The sequence below is a fragment of the Gracilinanus agilis genome, chromosome 3, assembly GCF_016433145.1.
Source record: "Gracilinanus agilis isolate LMUSP501 chromosome 3, AgileGrace, whole genome shotgun sequence".
Classification (NCBI taxonomy): domain Eukaryota; kingdom Metazoa; phylum Chordata; class Mammalia; order Didelphimorphia; family Didelphidae; genus Gracilinanus; species Gracilinanus agilis.
The window spans coordinates 416,799,151-416,817,935 of record NC_058132.1 but is presented as its reverse complement, the minus strand read 5'-3'; the positions used below and the strand labels follow the sequence as shown (position 1 = coordinate 416,817,935).

The 18,785-nt window shown below is 35.4% G+C and overlaps 1 protein-coding gene across 2 annotated transcripts in view; it reads right to left on the bottom strand.

The window, feature by feature from the left end:
- Positions 1 to 18,785, bottom strand: part of JAM2 (junctional adhesion molecule 2) — a 132,117-nt gene that overhangs the window by 80,473 nt on the left and 32,859 nt on the right. For both annotated transcript variants that reach the window (XM_044670260.1, XM_044670262.1), the window contains exon 2: positions 18,538 to 18,603. In XM_044670260.1, the coding sequence (XP_044526195.1) occupies positions 18,538 to 18,603 (66 nt within the window). The remainder of the gene's footprint in view (positions 1 to 18,537; positions 18,604 to 18,785) is intronic.

Below are 18,785 nucleotides of genomic sequence, written 5' to 3'. Positions count from 1 at the left end.
AAAATAAGCAGAACTGGAGAACATTATACATAATAATAGCCATGTTGCATAAGGATCAGCTGTGAAAAATTTAGCTACTTTCAGCAATACAATGATCTGGGACAATTCTGAAGGATTTTTGACAAAGAATTTTATCCACCTCCAAAGAAAGAATTGTTGAAGTCAGAAGCAGATCAAAGCATGCTGTTTTCCACATCAGTTTATTTGTGGTTTTATTTTGGGGTTTTGATTTCATATGTGTATTCTTTTAATTACTTTTTTTTTTAAACCCTTGTACTTTGGTGTATTGTCTCATAGGTGGAAGAGTGGTAAGGGTGGGCAACGGGGGTCAAGTGACTTGCCCAGGGTCACACAGCTGGGAAGTGGCTGAGGCCGGGTTTGAACCTAGGACCTCCCGTCTCTAGGCCTGACTCTCACTCCACTGAGCTACCCAGCTGCCCCCTCATATGTGTATTCTTTTGCAACAATGACCAATATGAAAGTATTGTTTTACATGATACAATATGGAAGTATGTTTTACATGATAATATATGTATAACTTAGACAAATTGCTTACCATCTCTGAAAGGCAGAGGGAAGAAAAGGAGAGAGAGAATCTAGATCTTATGATTTCTGGAAACATGTTAAAATTGTTATTATATGCAATTGGGAAGATAAAATATCTTTGAATAAAAAATTTAAAAACCCAAATGATTTATTGTGATGAATACAGAGGACCATGGAAAGGCCTATATGAATTAATGCAGAGTCAAGTAAGCAGAGCTAACAAAACAATACATACAGTAACTACTATAATGTAAATGGGAAAAATGACACAGGGAAAAAACTAAATGTAAAATATAACAAAATTATAAAGATTGATTAGGACTCAAATTAAGAAACATGAGAAGATACCCCCAAACTACTCCTTTATTTAAGGGAGAGGTGCACAAATGTTATATATTGCACATTTTTCAGACTTTTTCAATGTATCAATCAGTTATATTGACTTTTTTCTTTCTTCTCTAAAAATAGTTTTTGCCACATGGGCTGGGTCCCTGAGAGGGGAAGAAAAATGGACACGTGGGGTACTATGGTGATGTAAGAAACAAAATATCAATAAAAACTTATTTACAAAAATAAGGTTTTACTGAAGAAAAGTGGAAATACTAGAATCAATAAGGTCAGTCTAAGAACTTGGGTGAATGTGGAAAGAGGAATGTACAAGCTCAGGGATTCTTCTTACCATAATATGTAATGATCTCATCCTCAACTACAGCTTCCAACCTCATTTCTATTTTCATCTCTCCTAATCTCATCATAATACCTCTGCCAAATAAAGAGCTTTTCTTTCCCATTAGTGTTGCTTTATTCCAAAAAAGAAACTGCACCCTCTATATGATGAGTACTTCTTACACACATGTATTATAGATATATTTTGCATCGGTCTTCCAAATACTTGAAATGCCTTCCTGAACATGTAGCATATAATAATAATTAGAACAGAGCAGAGCAGAGGGAAGAAAAGAATCTGAAAAGCAATCAAGATAGAAATATGTACCAAGCTATTTATTTCAATGGACTGAATTCATTCCCAAGAAACATTATTTATTTGCATTCAGAAATAATAATTCTTGCCTACATCATTATGGAAAACTAGAAACAGAATCCCAGAATTTCTGAGATAAAAGAGAATTTAATGACTATCTTGTACAACCCAAGTTCTTCAAAAAAGAACTTCCAATATGACTTTTGATTGAAGTTTGGGGAAATCCAACTGTTCCAAGGCAATTCATTACAGTTCTGGAAAGCTCAAATTTTTAGAAAAATTTCCCTTACTTCTAGCCCAAATTAGCCTCTCTATAATTTCCCTTCCTTGTTTCTAGTTTTATAGTCTGAGGTTAAGCAGAGCAAGCCTAATCCTTTTTCTACATGATTACCCTTCATAAATTTGATCTCCCCTGAGTCTTCTTTTCTCCTGATGAAACATTCTAAATTCCTTCAATACATCCTTATGTTACATGCTTGGGTCCTTCACCATCCTGGTTGCTCTCCTCTGGGAACTTGCCAGCTTACTTATATAATTCTAAAATAGCAGTACTTAAAATTGAATATAGTTCTATAGTTGTGGACTGACAAGTACAGAATACTGTGATAATGAACTTAAATCTACCCTGCCCATCCTTAATATAATCACCAAAGGTGAGAACATCCCCACTTAAGAGTCTGTGGACCTATGTGTGCTAGAGTGAGTGACAATCAAAATCTACTGACTATCGCCTGGGCAGACCCAAGCAAAGCATCTGTTGTGATTGGACACATAAATGAAGAGAAGGATAAATAAGCACAGGAAGTGACTCAAAAGAAGCACCTTTTAAAAGGGAGTGACAACTTCCTGTTAGTGAGTTCTTGTTAGTTTTCCTGGAGTTGGAACTTGAGTTGGAGATGCTGCTTGCTGGACTTGAGACCTGAGACTTGGGACCCTGAGATCTTGCTGAGACTGTTCTTAAATCTTTCTCTTAGAACTACATGTGGCAAGTGAAGAAGGCTGACTATCTTAGCCTCCCTGGAAGTACCAGCTTCCCGGAAGCTCCCTTGATTGGGAGAAGCTCTCGTGGCTAAACCCCTTGTTAGTTGACTTTTAGGCTCTCTGGCTGGGACCTCTGGAACCCTGCCTGAGTAAAGCCAGGGATTGAGTACATATACTAGTTCTTTAAGTTAGATCACTTATTATACCCTCTTCTCATCTCTCTACTTCCACTCTCTCTTACATTTTGTAAATAAATTACTAAAATCATTTTAGAATTGAGACTATTTCAATTCTTGGCAACCACGTCTTTAAATATTAATATATCCAACCAAAAGCCCCTTTTTCCCTTTTACAATACAGAAGAACTATCACTTCTTTAATTCTGGTTATCTGTGCCTCTTTTAATAGTAACCTAAAATCAAACTGGGTTTACTCTTGAGCCATCTTAAGTATAGCTGAGTATTGTGTTATTGGAAATTTTGGAGTCCTTGAACTACATTTCCCATGAGCCCCCTGGCTTCCTATCTTGCGTGATGATATAGACAGGAGAATAAAATTGAGGGGTTGGGCTTCTTCTCTCTTTTTTGCTCCTGATCCAGCAGCATGGTGGTGGCAGGTAATGGCAGGTCTTTCAAACAGCCTAAGCTAGCATGGCACGTGGCTTTATTTTCTATTGGCTACTAATAAATCTTTAAAAAAAATAATATTTTTAAAGCTATCCTTTTATATTATTAATTTTATTTCTTACATTGATGGTGACAAGAAGTTTTGGAAAAGAACTCTCAATTTTTTAAGATAGCCTAAATAAATTTAGTAAAAGCCATGCTGCTGCTGATTGCCCCCGCTGCCTATTTCTGCCACTTCTATTCCTGATCTTCCTGATCCTGATCCTTCACGGGCTGCCCACTGAACTCCACACTGGAACCAAAGCTCCTTTGTTGCTGTTTCCTATCCCAGATGGTGCCTGGAGACCCTGGTCCTTCCTCTTGCTGCAACTGTTTGGAGCCAATCTCCTGAGACTTGGGAAGCATAATTCCCCTTCTTTTTCACTGTGCACAGCTGAGAGTTTCCTCACTTCCTGCTTTGGAAGCCTGGTGTTTCCTCTTAGACAATACTTAGCCTCCTAAAAGGGCTTTTACCTGAGGAGAGCTTCCAACTCTTAACACCAGCCCGCTCCCTGCCACTTCCCACATGGATTTTCAAGCCTTTGGCTTTTCCAGTCCCTGTTTAGGCCTTGTTTGTTTTGAATTCAGGGAAGTGCTATTTGGAAGTGTCTAGCAGACTCCCTATGGACACATGGGGACTTTGAGACTACATTTCCCGTGATCCCTATGGGTTTCCGGTTTCTGGTTTAAGGTGTGGGGATGTCCAGCGTCCCCACATATGGGGAAATTTAAATTTGGAGGAGGGCCTAGAGAAAGCCTCTTTCTGGGCTTTGCAGAGTGGCTGGCTGGCGTACAAGAGGGACAAGATGGGCTCCGGTGGTAAATTTAAAAGATAGGCGCGGATATATATATATTTTACCAATATGGCCATGGCTTTAATTAAAATACTAATTTCTATTATTATATCAGTTTTTATCATTTTTAATCTTAACAGCCTCCATTCTCTGTCTGAGGGGGAGGGGACCAAGCTAGCACTTGGGCCCTAGCATTTTACCCCAACAGGGAAGGGGAAAGAAAGTTTACTCTTCAAATAGGATATAGAATGGCAAGCGTGGCCCTCATTGCCTATTTCAAACAGATCCCAGTTGTGGGATGGTTTTTCTTCTTACCCCAAATTTTTTTTAGTTGTAAAAAGCCCATAAGTCTTATGTATCCTGGATTTGTCATCTTAACTATCAAGGTCACATGTTGCTTATACAAGTCTTTTCTTTTACTTTGCCTTTGTTAATTGTCACATATGGTGACAGATGGACTCCATCAAAACTGACTACAATTGTATACAACTTTTGAAAAATATGATGACAAGAATTTATATATATATATATATATATAAACCTATCATCCATTCAGAAGATACTATAAAATTTAAATTTTAATACATATTAATATATGAATTAATATATACATGTATATACGTATATATGTATATATTAACATATACATGTGTGTGTGTGTGTATATATTATAAAGAATGTTGTCTTAAAAGGTAGAGAAACCAAATAGAAGTTCCTACCCAAACTCTTTAATATATAAAAGCAGGAAGCTGAAAGGAGCTCCTGAATGCATGATTTTAACTCTATTTTGATTTACTTTCCCATCAGAAGGATCTAAAATTCTTGGTGATATTTTAGACCAAAAAAGGTTTTTTATCAGCTTTGTGTTTTTTTTCTAGGTTCTGCCCCACATTTAGATGGAAGCAGTAATAGATTTTTTAAAAAAATATCTCAGCCAAGGTTGACTTCCAACATCTGTTGAATTTGTGACAAGTATACATTTTTAAAATATCACACAACAAGTGGCTACATAGAAACTCATGTGAATCCTATATGATAGTGGGTTTGTTTGCTATTGTCATTAAATGTGTTACTGTAATTTGGGTACTTTATTTGAATGTGCATTATCTACTCTACTATTGTTTTATTTTTATGTAACTTATTTTGTAAAAATATAATTTGCATTCACAGTAGTTCATGGCAAAGTTTAAAAGGAAATGGATCTCATTTTTGGGTGAGAAACCTTTTGCTGATTCTAAGCTATATGTTTTTGATTTTTAAAACATTCTTTTATTATTTTCTTTCCTTGTAGGTGCAATACAGAATTTGAGTTTCTTTTTTCTCTCATTTTGGTACTTGAACATGTTATCAATATTAATCCTTTTTGATTTTACAGTGATATAAGTTTTATATTAATATATTTGCTATAATATTAATGCATACCCATAAAGCCTTAGACTATGGTAACCTGCCATGTATTGATAAATGTTATGGGATTGTGATTAATAATTCTGTCTGATTCTAGGAGAAGGGGACAAAAGAGCCACTATACAGTGCAAAGGAGCACAAGATCAAAAAAGACCATGCCAATTCAGGTAGGATTGATAAACTTCTAAGCCAATACTGAAGGACTTGAACCTAGTGTTTGGGGTTTGGGGATGCAGTTATTCTGACATATGTTATAGGCCAGGCTTCCCTGAGCTACATCCTAGTCAACTACTAAAGTTTGGTTATCATTCTGGCTCTCCCTATTCCTGAGAGTGAAGGCAAATCAGACCAGGGAATGACACTTACCTTTCACACAAAAACCTGGTCCTTTCTTCTCTCTTATAAGTGTGGCAACTTTCTTTCTTTTTTTTTTTAAACCCTTAACTTTTGTGTATTGGCTCTAAGGTGGAAGAGTGGTAAGGGTAGGCAATGGGGGTCAAGTGACTAGCCCAGGGTCACACAGCTGGGAAGTGTCTGAGGCCTGATTTGAACCTAGGACCTCCTGTCTCTAGGCCTGACTCTCAATCCACTGAGCTACCCAGCTGCCCCTGTGTGGCAACTTTCTGTAGTCATGGCTACTAAATGGATAAGTGCATAATTATATAAATCACTTTAATTGGGCCTTGATTCAAGGACCTGTTACAAGTTTTATTTTTCTTTTACTTACATGTTCGCACATAAGACTTTGACATTTTATATCTCATCCACAAATTATTTTTTCTTTTATTTGGATTTATTGATATTTTTGGATTTCTTTGGATAATTGACTCATACACCCCATACTTCAGCCATTTATCCTTGGCTGATCTGGGTGTTTGTCTTTATCCTCTTCAGAGGGGAATGTGTTATTAATTCTCCTCAGGGGGATATATATGTCTTATAATCTATAATGTAAAGTTTAAATTCTTTTAAGAGTAATTTCAGGATAAGAAATTTGCTACCTCCCCAGAATCCAGACAATGAACTAGTTTGGAGAAGGCACCATGAAGATTCCTGAAGAACCTACATTGCATCAAGAAGATCCAGAATGAACTTTGGGGTATGGTTGATTGAACTCTGGGGGGTTGAATGCATTTGTTTTGAATGTACATTTTTATGCCAAAAGGGGACTGCCCCCTAATTGCTTTTTGTAAATGTGCCTAGCAATCATTGGATCATTGGTTTTGTCCTCTTTTCTTTTTATCCCCAACTTACTGTAACTTGTTAGTTATGTTTTCATGATCCTTTTGGGGAGACTTGTCTCCCAACTAGGATCATAGAAAGGAATGTGTTATTAGAAATTTTGGGATCCTTGAACTACGTTTCCCATGAGCCCCCTGGCTTCCTATCTTACATGATGACATAGACAGTTACGTGATGATGTAGACAGGAGGATAAAATTGAGGGGCTGGGCTTCTCTCTCTTTTGCTCCTGATTCACCAGCATGGTAGCAGCAGGTAATGGCGGGTCTTTCAAACAACCTAAACTAGCATGGCACATGGCTTTATTTTCTATTGGCTACTAATAAATCTTTAAAAAACCATAATATTGCGGTTAAGATGGCGGCAGAGTAAGAAGCAGCTGCTCAATCTCTCCTAACCGAAGCATACAGGACTCCTCAAGGGGACATAAAAACGAATCCAGATGAACGAATGGACCCCACAACAGGGCGCAGCACTGAAGGTATGTGGAATTGGGGCATTTCCACACTATAAAGGGGTGAAACAGCTCTCACTAAAATGCGAGAGGAAGAAGCCCCTCCCCCAACCCCCACACCACGCACAGCACCAAGGCCAGCCCACAAGAGTTAAAGCAGATTTGGAGCACCCATTAAGTCACTGGAAGCTCCAGGGCTTGTTCCTGAGAGCAGCAAGACTTAGGACCCCAAGAGGCTAAAGAATGTGCACGGACTTTCCAGAGCATCTGAGCGGGTGAAGGCATTGTCCTAGACGAGGACAAGGATCTCGAGCACAAGCTTGGACCTCGAGTGGGGACCCTGTGCAGATGGGAGCAAGGCTGTGGAAGCAGCCCCCGAGACTGCTGAAGGATCCTCGGGCAGAGGGGCAGACAGGGGACGACCAGGAGGTCCGACCCCCAGAACAACTAGACCTGAGACCTTGGGAGCCTAGAAAGTGCAGACAGACCCTGAGTGTGAGGGCAAAGCTGAGAAGGCGCTGGACTAACAACAATGGCAAGCCAAAATTGAGAACCCCAGAAGAAAAAAATTATCAAGAAGAACTCTGTAACACTCGACAACTTTTACAAAGAGAAAATCCAGACAACAGAGGAGAACAAACAAGAAATCATATCCAAACCTTCCCAAAATAATGCAAACTGGTCACAAGATATTGAAGAGTTCAAATCTGAGATGATGAAAAAGATGGAAGAGATCTGGCAAGAAAATAACAGTTTAAAAGGCAGAATTTCACAATTGGAAAGTGAGGCTCAGAAATCAAATGAACTGATAAGCAAATTGAACATAAGAAATGACCAGATTGAAAAGGAAAACCAAAAGATTATAGCTGAAAACCAGTCCCTAAAGGCTAGAATTGAGCAATTAGAAGCCAATGATCTCTCAAGACAGCAAGAACAAATAAAACAAAGTCAAAAGACTGATAAAATAGAAGGAAACTTGAAATATCTCCATGAGAAAGTGACAGACCAAGAAAACCGGTTTAGAAGAAACAATTTGAGAATCATTGGTCTTCCAGAAAAAGCAGAAATTAATAGAAACTTGGACTCCATACTAAAAGAAATTATTCAGCAAAATTGCCCTGAAGTTCTACAACAAGAGGGCAATATAGACATTGAAAGGATCCATAGATCACCCTCTACCCTAGACCCAGAAAGGACAACACCAAGGAATATAATAGCCAAATTCAAGAGCTTCCAAGTAAAAGAAAAAATCTTACAAGAAGCCAGAAAGAGACAACTCAGATATCAAGGAGCATCAATCAGGATCACACAAGATCTGGCAGCCTCCACGCTAAAAGACCACAAGGCTTGGAATATGATATACCGAAAGGCAAGAGAGCTGGGCCTTCAACCACGGATCAACCACCCATCAAAAGTGACTATATACTTCCAGGGGAAAGTATGGGCATTCAACAAAATTGAAGATTTCCAAGTATTTGCACAAAAGAGACCAGGGCTAAATGGAAAGTTTGATATCCAACCACAAAAATCAAGAGAAACATGAAAAGGTAAATAAGAAACAGAGGGGAAAGAAAGAAAACTCATAATTTTTAAAATTTGCTTCTTTAAGGGCTTAAATAAGATCTAATTATCTGTATTCCTATGTGGAGAAATGCTATGTATAATTCTCTGTAGTGAACTCTATTCACTATTATAGTATTTACTATTATAGCAATCAGAAGAATAATTCATAGGGAGAGGGTAGAATACTAAATGGTCTAAGATGACATGGGGTGTGGGAAAGAGGGGGGTGAATAGTAGGGGACACCAAGAGAAACTTGAGTGAATAAGAAAAATAGGATATTCTATTACACACAAAGAGGGCACGGGAAGGGGAGGGGACAAATACTAGTATAAGAAGGAGAGGAAGAGAGCATTAAGAGGTAATATTTAAACCTTACTCTCAGTGTAATCAACCCTGAGAGGGAAGAGTAGCTACATTATCCATTGGGATAAAACACTCTATCTAACCCTACTGAGAAAGTCAGAAGGGATAAACCAAGGAGAGCAGGGGAGTAGGGAGGTCAAAAAAGGGAGGGGAGAAGAAGGGGGACGGAATTCATTAGGCCTTTAAAAATAAAAAGAGGGGAATAACAAGGGAGGGGGTAGAAAGGGAAGTTAATCAAAGGAGGGGATAAGGGATACCAGCTCAAAGCAAACCACTAGTTTAAAAGAAAATAGTGTAAGAAGAAGGGGTGGGACTAGGGGAGGATACAAAAATGTCAGTGAATGCACAACTGATAATTATAACTCTGAATGTGAATGGGATGAACTTGCTCATAAAACGGAAGCAAATAGCAGAGTGGATTAGAAACCAAAATCCCACCATATGTTGTCTACAAGAAACACATATGAGGCGGGTGGACATACACAAGTTTAAGGTTCAGGGTTTGAGCAAAATCTTTTGGGCATGAAATGAGAAAAAGAAGGCAGGAGTGGCTATTATGATTTCTGACAAAGCCAAAGTAAAAATAGATATGATTAAAAAAGACAGGGAAGGTCATTACATCCTGATTAAAGGCAGTATAAACAATGAGGAAATAACACTGCTCAATATGTATGCACCAAGTGGCATAGCATCCAAATTCATAAAGGAGAAACTGGCAGAGCTCAAGAAGGAAATAGATAGTAAAACCATAATAGTGGGAGATCTAAATAATCCTCTTTCAGATCTAGATAAATCAAACCAAAAAATAAATAAGATAGAGGTAAGAGAGGTGAATGAAGTCCTAGAAAAATTAGATTTAATTGATATGTGGAGAAAAATGAATAGGGACAAAAAGGAATACACCTTCTTTTCAGTTGCACATGGTACATTCACAAAGATTGACCATGTAATAGGGCATAGAAATATTACAAACAAATGCAAAAGAGCAGATATAATAAATGTAACCTTCTCAGATCATAATGCAATAAAAATAATAATTAGTAAGGGCACCTGGACAGGCAAATCAAAAACCAATTGGAAATTAAACAATATGATTCTCCAAAACCAATTTGTCAAAGAAGAAATCATAGAAACAATCAACAATTTCATTGAAGAGAATGACAATGATGAGACATCCTACCAAACTCTGTGGGATGCAGCCAAGGCAGTACTCAGGGGGAAATTTATATCCTTGAGTGCATATATTAACAAATTAAGGAGGGCAGAGATCAATGAATTGGGCATGCAACTCAAAAAACTATAAAGCGAGCAAATTAAAAATCCCCAGATGAAAACTAAATTAGAAATACTAAAAATTAAGGGAGAAATTAATAAAATTGAAAGTAAAAGAACTATTGAATTAATAAATAAGACTAGAAGCTGGTATTTTGAAAAAACAGATAAAATAGACAAAGTACTGGTCAACCTAATAAAAAAAAAAGGAAAGAAGAAAACCAAATTGACAGTATCAAAGATGAAAAGGGAGACCTCACCTCTAATGAGGGGGAAATTAAGGCAATCATTAAAAACTATTTTGCCCAATTATATGGCAATAAACATAGCAATCTAGGAGATATGGATGAATATTTACAAAAATATAAATTGCCTAGATTAACAGCAGAAGAAATAGAATACCTAAATAATCCCATCTCAGAAAGAGAAATTGAACAAGCCATCAAAGAACTCCCTAAGAAAAAATCACCAGGACCTGATGGATTCACAAGTGAATTCTATCAGACATTCAAAGAGCAACTAATCCCAATACTATAAAATTATTTGATATGATAAGCAAAGAAGGAGTCCTACCAAATTCCTTTCATGACACAAATATGGTACTGATTCCAAAGCCAGGGAGATCAAAAACAGAGAAAGAAAACTATAGACCAATCTCCCTAATGAACATAGATGCAAAAATCTTAAATAGAATATTAGCAAAGAGACTCCAGCAAGTAATTAAGATGATCATCCACCATGATCAGGTGGGATTTATACCAGGAATGCAAGGATGGTCCAACATTAGGAAAACCATCCACATAATTGACCATATCAACAGTCTAACAAACAAAAATCACATGATTATCTCAATAGATGCTGAAAAAGCCTTTGACAAAATACAGCATTCATTCCTATTGAAAACACTGAAAAGTACAGAAATAGAAGGACCTTTCCTAAAAATAATAAACAATATATATCTAAAACCATCAACAAGCATCATATGCAATGGGGATAAATTAGAAGCCTTCCCAATAAGATCAGGAGTGAAATAAGGATGCCCATTATCACCTCTATTATTCAACATAGTACTAGAAACACTAGCAGTAGCAATTAGAGAAGAAAAAGAAATTGAAGGCATCAAAATAGGCAATGAGGAGACTAAGCTATCACTCTTTGCAGATGATATGATGGTATACTTAAAAAATCCTAGAGAATCATCTAAGAAGCTGGTAAAAATAATCAAAAACTTTAGCAAAGTTTCAGGATACAAAATAAATGCACATAAATCATCAGCATTTCTATATATTTCCAACACATCAGAGCAACAAGAGGTAGAAAGAGAAACACCATTTAAAATCACCCTAAACAATATAAAATACTTGTGAATCTATCTATCAAAACAAACACAGCAATTATATGAAAACAACTACAAAACACTTTCCAAACAAATAAAACTGCAGCTCAACAATTGGAAAGCCATTGATTGCTCATGGGTAGGACGAGCTAACATAATAAAAATGAACATTCTACCCAAATTAATTTCCCTATTTAGTGCTATACCTATCAAATTACCAAAAAACTTCTTTACTGAATTAGGAAAAACTATAACAAATTTCATTTGGAATAAAAGATCAAGAATATCAAGGGAAATAATGAAGAAAAATGTGAAGGAAGGGGGCCTAGCAGTACCAGATATCAAACTATAATATAAAGCAGCAGTCATCAAAATAATATGGTACTGGCTAAGAGACAGAAGGGAGGATCAGTGGAATAGACTTGGTGTTAATGACATCAGCAAGACAGTGTATGATAAACCCAAAGAGCCCAACTTTTGGGACATGAATCCACTATTTGGCAAAAACTGCTGGGAAATTTGGAAAACAATATGGGAGAGATTAGGTTTAGATCAACATCTCACACCATACACCAAGATAAATTCAGAATGGATGAATGACTTGAATGTAAAGAGGGAAACTATAAATAAGTTAAGTGAACATAGAATAGTTTACTTGTCATATCTCTGGGAAAGGAAAGATTTTAAAACCAAGCAAGAGTTAGAGAAAATTACAAAATGTAAATTAAATGGTTTTGATTATATTAAGCTAAAAAGCTTTTGTACAAACAAAAACAATGTAGTCAAAATCAGAAGGGAAAGAACAAATTGGGAAAAAATCTTTATAACAAAAAACTCTGACCAGGGTTTAATTACTCAAATATACAAGGAGTTAAATCAATTGTATAAAAAATCAAGCAATTCCCCAGTTGAAAAATGGGTAAGAGACATGAATAGGCAATTTTCAGGTAAAGAAACCAAAAGTATCAATAAGCACATGAGAAAGTGTTCTAAATCTCTAATAATTAGAGAAATGCAAATCAAAACAAAACTCTGAGGTATCACCTCACACCTAGCAGATTGGCTAAAATGAAAGAAGGGGAGAGTAATGAATGCTGGAGGGAATGTGGCAAAATTGGGACACTGATGCATTGCTGGTGGAGTTGTGAACTGATCCAACCATTCTGGGTGGAAATTTAGAACTATGCTCAAAGGGCTATAAAAGATTGCCTGCCCTTTGATCCAGCCATACCATTGTTGGGTTTGTACCCCAAAGAGATCATAAATAAACAGACTTGTACGAAAATATTTATAGTTGACGTTTTTTTGGTGGCAAAGACCTGGAAAAGGAGGGTATGCCCTTCAATTGGGGAATGGCTGAACAAACTGTGGTATATGCTGGTGATGGAATACTATTTATCAGGAATAATAAACTAGAGGAGTTCCAGGTGAACTGGAAAGACCTCCAGGAAGTGATGCAGAGCGAAAGGAGCAGAGCCAGAAGAACATTGTACACAAAGACTAATACACTGTGGTAAAATCGAATGTAATGACCCAGGACAGCTCTGAGGGATTTATGGTAAAGAATGCTACCCACATTCAGAGGAAGATCTGAAGGAGAGGAAACATAGAAGATAAACAATTGCTTGAATGCATGGGTTGAGGCAGACATGATTGGGGATGTAGACTCGAAACTACCACACCAATGCAACTATCAACAATTTGGAAATAGGTTTTGATCAATGACACATGTTAAAACCAGTGGAAATGTGCATCAGCCATGGGTGGGGGGAGAGCAGGGGGTGAAGGGGAAAGTAGGAGCATGAATCATGTAACCATGTTAAAAATGAATATTAATAAATGATTAAAAAATAAAAAAACCATAATATTTTGAGCTATCCTTTTATATTAATTTTATTTCTTACAGTATAGAAATGTAATATATTCAATAAGGAAATAGGAGGAGAAGGAGATTGGGAAAGGGTGGAGATGATATAGGAGCCTGAGGATTAAGGCAGGAAGCAATAAAAAAGCAAAATTGACTTTTTAGGAGGGACAGGATAAAAAGAAAGAGGAAGAAACAGAAGATATCAGAATGAAGAGAAATACATAGTTTGTAATCATTACTGTGAATGCAAATGGGATGAGCTCATCAATAAAAAAGAAACAGATAGCAGAGTGGATTAGAAATCAGAATCCAACAATATGTAGTTCATAAGAACCACAGTTAAAACAGAAAGACACACACAGAGTTTAAATAAAGGGCTGGAGTAGAATCTAATATGCTTCAGCTAAAGGAAAAATGCTAGGGGTAACAATCATGATGTCAGAAAAAGCAAAAGCAAAAATGTTGTTCAGTCATTTCTCAGTCATGTCCAACTCTTCATGATTCCTTTTGTGGTTTTCTTGGCAAAGATGCTGGAGTGGTTTGCTATTTCCTTCTCCAGCTCATTTTACAGATGAGGAAACTGGCTGGGTGACTTGTCCAAGAAGTCACACAATTCGTGGGTGTCTGAGGCCAGATTTGAATTCATGAAGATGAGTTTTCCTGACTCCAGGCCCAGTGCTCTGTCCACTGTGCCACCTAGCTGCCCCTAAAAGCAAAAATAGACCTAAATAAAAGAGATAATCAGGGAAATTACATTCTACTAAAGGTACCATAAGCAATGAAGTAATATTTAAAAATTACAGCAAATTTATTTTTAAAAAGTCTTACTTCTCAAATGGGAACTGAGTCAAATTTATAAAAAGAATGATAATTCCCCAAATGATAAATGGTCAAAGCACATAAATAGGACTTTTTTTAGAAAAAAAGAAATCAAAGCTATCTATAATCATATGAAAAAATATTTTAAATCAATATTGATTAGAGAAATACAAATTTCAAAACTCTGAGGTATCCTGTCAAACTTGTCAGAAATCGCAAATGCTGGAGAGATTGAGGGAAAAATAGGCTCACTAATAAACTGTTGATGCAGTTGTGAACTAGTCCAACCATTCTGGAAAACAATTTGGAATTATACCCAAAAGGCTACAAAACTGTGGATACCCAAACAGATCAAAGAAAAAAAAAGCATATATATGTGCAAAAATACTTAGAGCAGCACATTCATTGGTTGGAGAATGGCTGAACAGGTTGTGACATTTGATTGTGATGGAGTTCTATTGTGCTGTGGGAAATGATGAGGGGAGTGGTTTCAGAAAGACATGGCAAAGTGAAATGAAAAGAATTAATGAAAAAAATGAAGGAAGGTGACCTAGAAGTACCAATTCTTAAACTGTACTATAAAGCAGTAATGACCAAAACAGTGTGGCACTGGCTAAGAAATAGAATAATGGTGGATCAACAGAATTGATATGGTATATAATAAACAGAAGTAAATGATCTTAGCAATCTACTGTCTGATAACCTTAAAGACCCCAGCTTTTGGGATAAGAATACACTATTTTACAAAAACCACTGGGAAACTGGAAAAGAACATGGCAGCAACTAGATATAGACCAATATTTTATACCCTATAACAAGATAAGGTGAAAATGGATACATGATTTAAATATAAAGAATGGTACCATAAATAAATTAGAGGAACATAAAAACAAGTTTGCCCGACAGATCTATGGAGAACGGAAGAATTTATGACCATACAAGATAGAGAATAAAATTCTGATTATTTTAAAAATTAAAAAGATCTTGTACAAACAATACTAATGTAATCAAGTTTGGAAGGGAAACAATAAATTGGGAGAAAATTTTATAGTAAATTTCTCTGATAAAAATCCAATTCCCAATCCATAGAATACTAAGTAAAATTTACAAGAATACAAGTCATTTCTCAATTGAAAAATGGACAAAGGATATGAACAAGCAATTTTCAAATGAAGAAATCAAAGTTATTAATAGTCTTATAAAAATGTTTTAAATCACTCTTTATTAGAGAAATGCAAATTAAAACAATGCTGAGATACTACCACACACCTATCAGATTGGCCAATATGACAGAAAAGGAAAGTGATAAATGTTGGGGGGACTGTGGCAAAACTGGGACAGTAATACATTGTTGTGAACTGATGCAACCATTCTGTAGGGCAATTTGGAATTATGTCTAAAGGACCATGAAATTGAGCTTACCTTTTGATCCTGCAATGCTACTGCTGGGTCTGTATTCCAAAGAGATTACATAAAAGGGGAAAGGAACTACTTGTACAAAAATATTTATAGCAGCTCTTTTTGTGGTGGCAAAGAATTGGAAATTGAGGTGAAGTCCATCAATTAGGGAATGGCTTGAACAAAATTGTTGATAATGGAATATTAGGCTACAAGAAATGATAAGCAGGGTGATTTCTGAAAAAGCTGGGAAAGACCTACATGAACTGATGTATAGTGAAATAAGCAGAACCAGGAGAACATTGTCCATAATAGCAGCAATATTGTATGATTGTCAACTGTGAAAGACTTGGCAACCCTCAGAAATTCAATGATTCTGAAGGTTTTTTGACAAAGAATGCTATTCACCTCCAGAGAAAGAACTGTTGGAGTTGGATGCATATAAAAGCATACTATCTTTCACATCAGTTTACTTATAACATAACAATGACTAATATAGAAGTGTGTTCTGCATGATAATATGTATATGGCCCAGATCAAATTGCTTACCATCTCTATTTAGGGAGAGGAAATAGGGAGTGGGAGATGGTTTGGATCTTATAATTTTGAAAAATGTATGTTGTGGATTATTATTATATGTAATTGGGAAAAATATATTTGAATAAAAATGTGAAACAAGAAGAACTAGATCATTGTGCCTAATAAGAGCAATGTAGTAATGATGATCAGATGTGAAAGACTTGGATACTCAGATCAATACAGTGATCCCAGTGAATTCTGAAGCACTCATAATTTAAAAATACTATCCATCTTCAGAGAGAGATCTGATGAATTCTGAGTGCAAAATGAAGTATAATTTTCTCACTTTCCTTATTTTTCTGGTTTAAAAATATGGCTAACATGGAAACATATTTTGCATGATTTCACTTGTATAATTAACATCATATTGCTTGCCTTCTCATTGGGTGGGCAGGGAAGGGGAGAATTTGGGACTCAAATTTTAAAGAGAAAGGAATATTATAAACAAATAATAAAATTTTTAAAAGACCAAAAACAAACAATATAATTCTGTTCAAGAGTCAAATATACAGAAACATTATCAATATTTATTCTTCTTGGATTCTCTGTTGCTACCTAATCTTTTACTTTTATATGCCTACTTAAATAAAACATTTTTCAAATACTTGCATCATTTCAAAATGATTTAGAGACAAATGAATACATTCAAAGTAGTAATTTCAGAAGACTCCTCAGCATGTATTCTTAGTTAATAAAATGAATTCTTCTGAACTGAATGAGTTGTTCAGATATATTCAGAAGTTAAATACTTTCATATTTGCCCTTGATGGTAAAGTTTTCAAGACCTGATACAATAATCAGCTATTTGAATTTCATTCATTTACTAGCACTGGTAAGAAAAGAAACATTAAATCAGTACACTAAACAAAAGACAACAATTAACTATTATATGAATTCTATGAGCAAAATATTAACAAATGGTATGAAGAAGCCATGAAGAATATGGCCAAAGGAAGAAAAGGGATAGAAATTAAGAAAATATCATACACTTTTACTAAGTATCTTGATTATATCTTGTATTAAGAAATAATTTGGAAAATAACACAAATATTAAATCAACATGATGGAAGTTAGAAGCTATTGTTATCTTTACTTGTAGAATACATTTGTTTAATCCTTTATACACATACATAAATATAATAATTTATTAAAAGACACTAAGTTGAAAATAGAAATTTTACTAATTTTTAGCAGAAATGAAAGTCACTTAAAATTTTTTAGATCTTAGGAGAATTTTTTTAGATTGAAGATGTAATTATTGGATCCAAAATATAACAAAAGTATATGGAACCAGCTAATTAAAGGTCTAAATCACTTTAGTGACAATGAAGAAATTATTTTCACACACTGTAAAATGACCAAACTCCTAAGCAAAATTATAAATCAATGTAATTACAAAGACTTTGGTCTTTCTGTGGTGCCTAAACTCTCTCTTCCACTATTAGTTATCCTTTTCAAAAATTCCCAGTGTTTTCTTAGTGGTCTCTATATAAAATATTCCATCATTGGTACCTCACCTAGGCTTTCTCTTCTTTTGAGTTTCCTAAGCCTCACAAATTTTTCCCTCAGGAATCAAAATCTGCATTCTTTCAGTATAATTAAATTCAATGGAAGTTAGCTTTACTAGGTCTTATTTTCCTTATTTTAAAAAAAAAGAGTTTGACTAAATGATCCCTAAAATACTTCTCATTTTATGACTTTTTGTCTGTCACAGCTACTAAGATCACTTAGCTTAAAAAAAAGTTTAGTCACATTATTTTTATTATCACCAAACTCTATGACATTTTCTTCCCTTTTATAACTCAATATTTATATGAAAGTTTGTTTAATTTACAAAATACACACTAAGCCATCAGACATAAGACATGGATTGATCAAAGGTTTCCTACATTACATGCCTGACCTTTTCATCAGATTTTTCCAGTAAGATATTCATTGTTAAAAATGTTAATTGATCAAATTAGTTTATCATTTTCAGAGTGGTGGAACTTTGAATCAAAGAGAACATTATCCTGACAGTAAATTACCAACTCCCTTCATAGCAGTTATCAATTTTACACAAAATAAGGACTTTTAGGTCTCAACTTGGGTCAAAACACAGGTTTCTACATATCTCCATGAAATTATGAACTATTCATTCATGCATAGGTAGTAACGATATTTTTTAAACCATGAAAAACTAATTGTTAGGAAAAGAAGTAATGCCATTATCATCATTCTCAGTTGATAAGAGATAATCATTATTAATGTTAATAAAAATGTACTATACCTTGAAACTCTATTGCTGTAACAACTTGATGGTTTCTTGGGGTAGAGAATCCATATGCATTGTGATCTGAAAGAACAAACCAGATAGGATTTATTCATAATTACATAAATTACATAATTACATAAAATTTAATTTATTTTCCTCAATACAGGCTTCTTAGCCTAGGTGAGACTTTGCTATAACTAGCCTTTAATATTAAATTCTTTCACTCTGGTCAGTTTTTAGCCTGTTGTACCTTACCAAAAGAA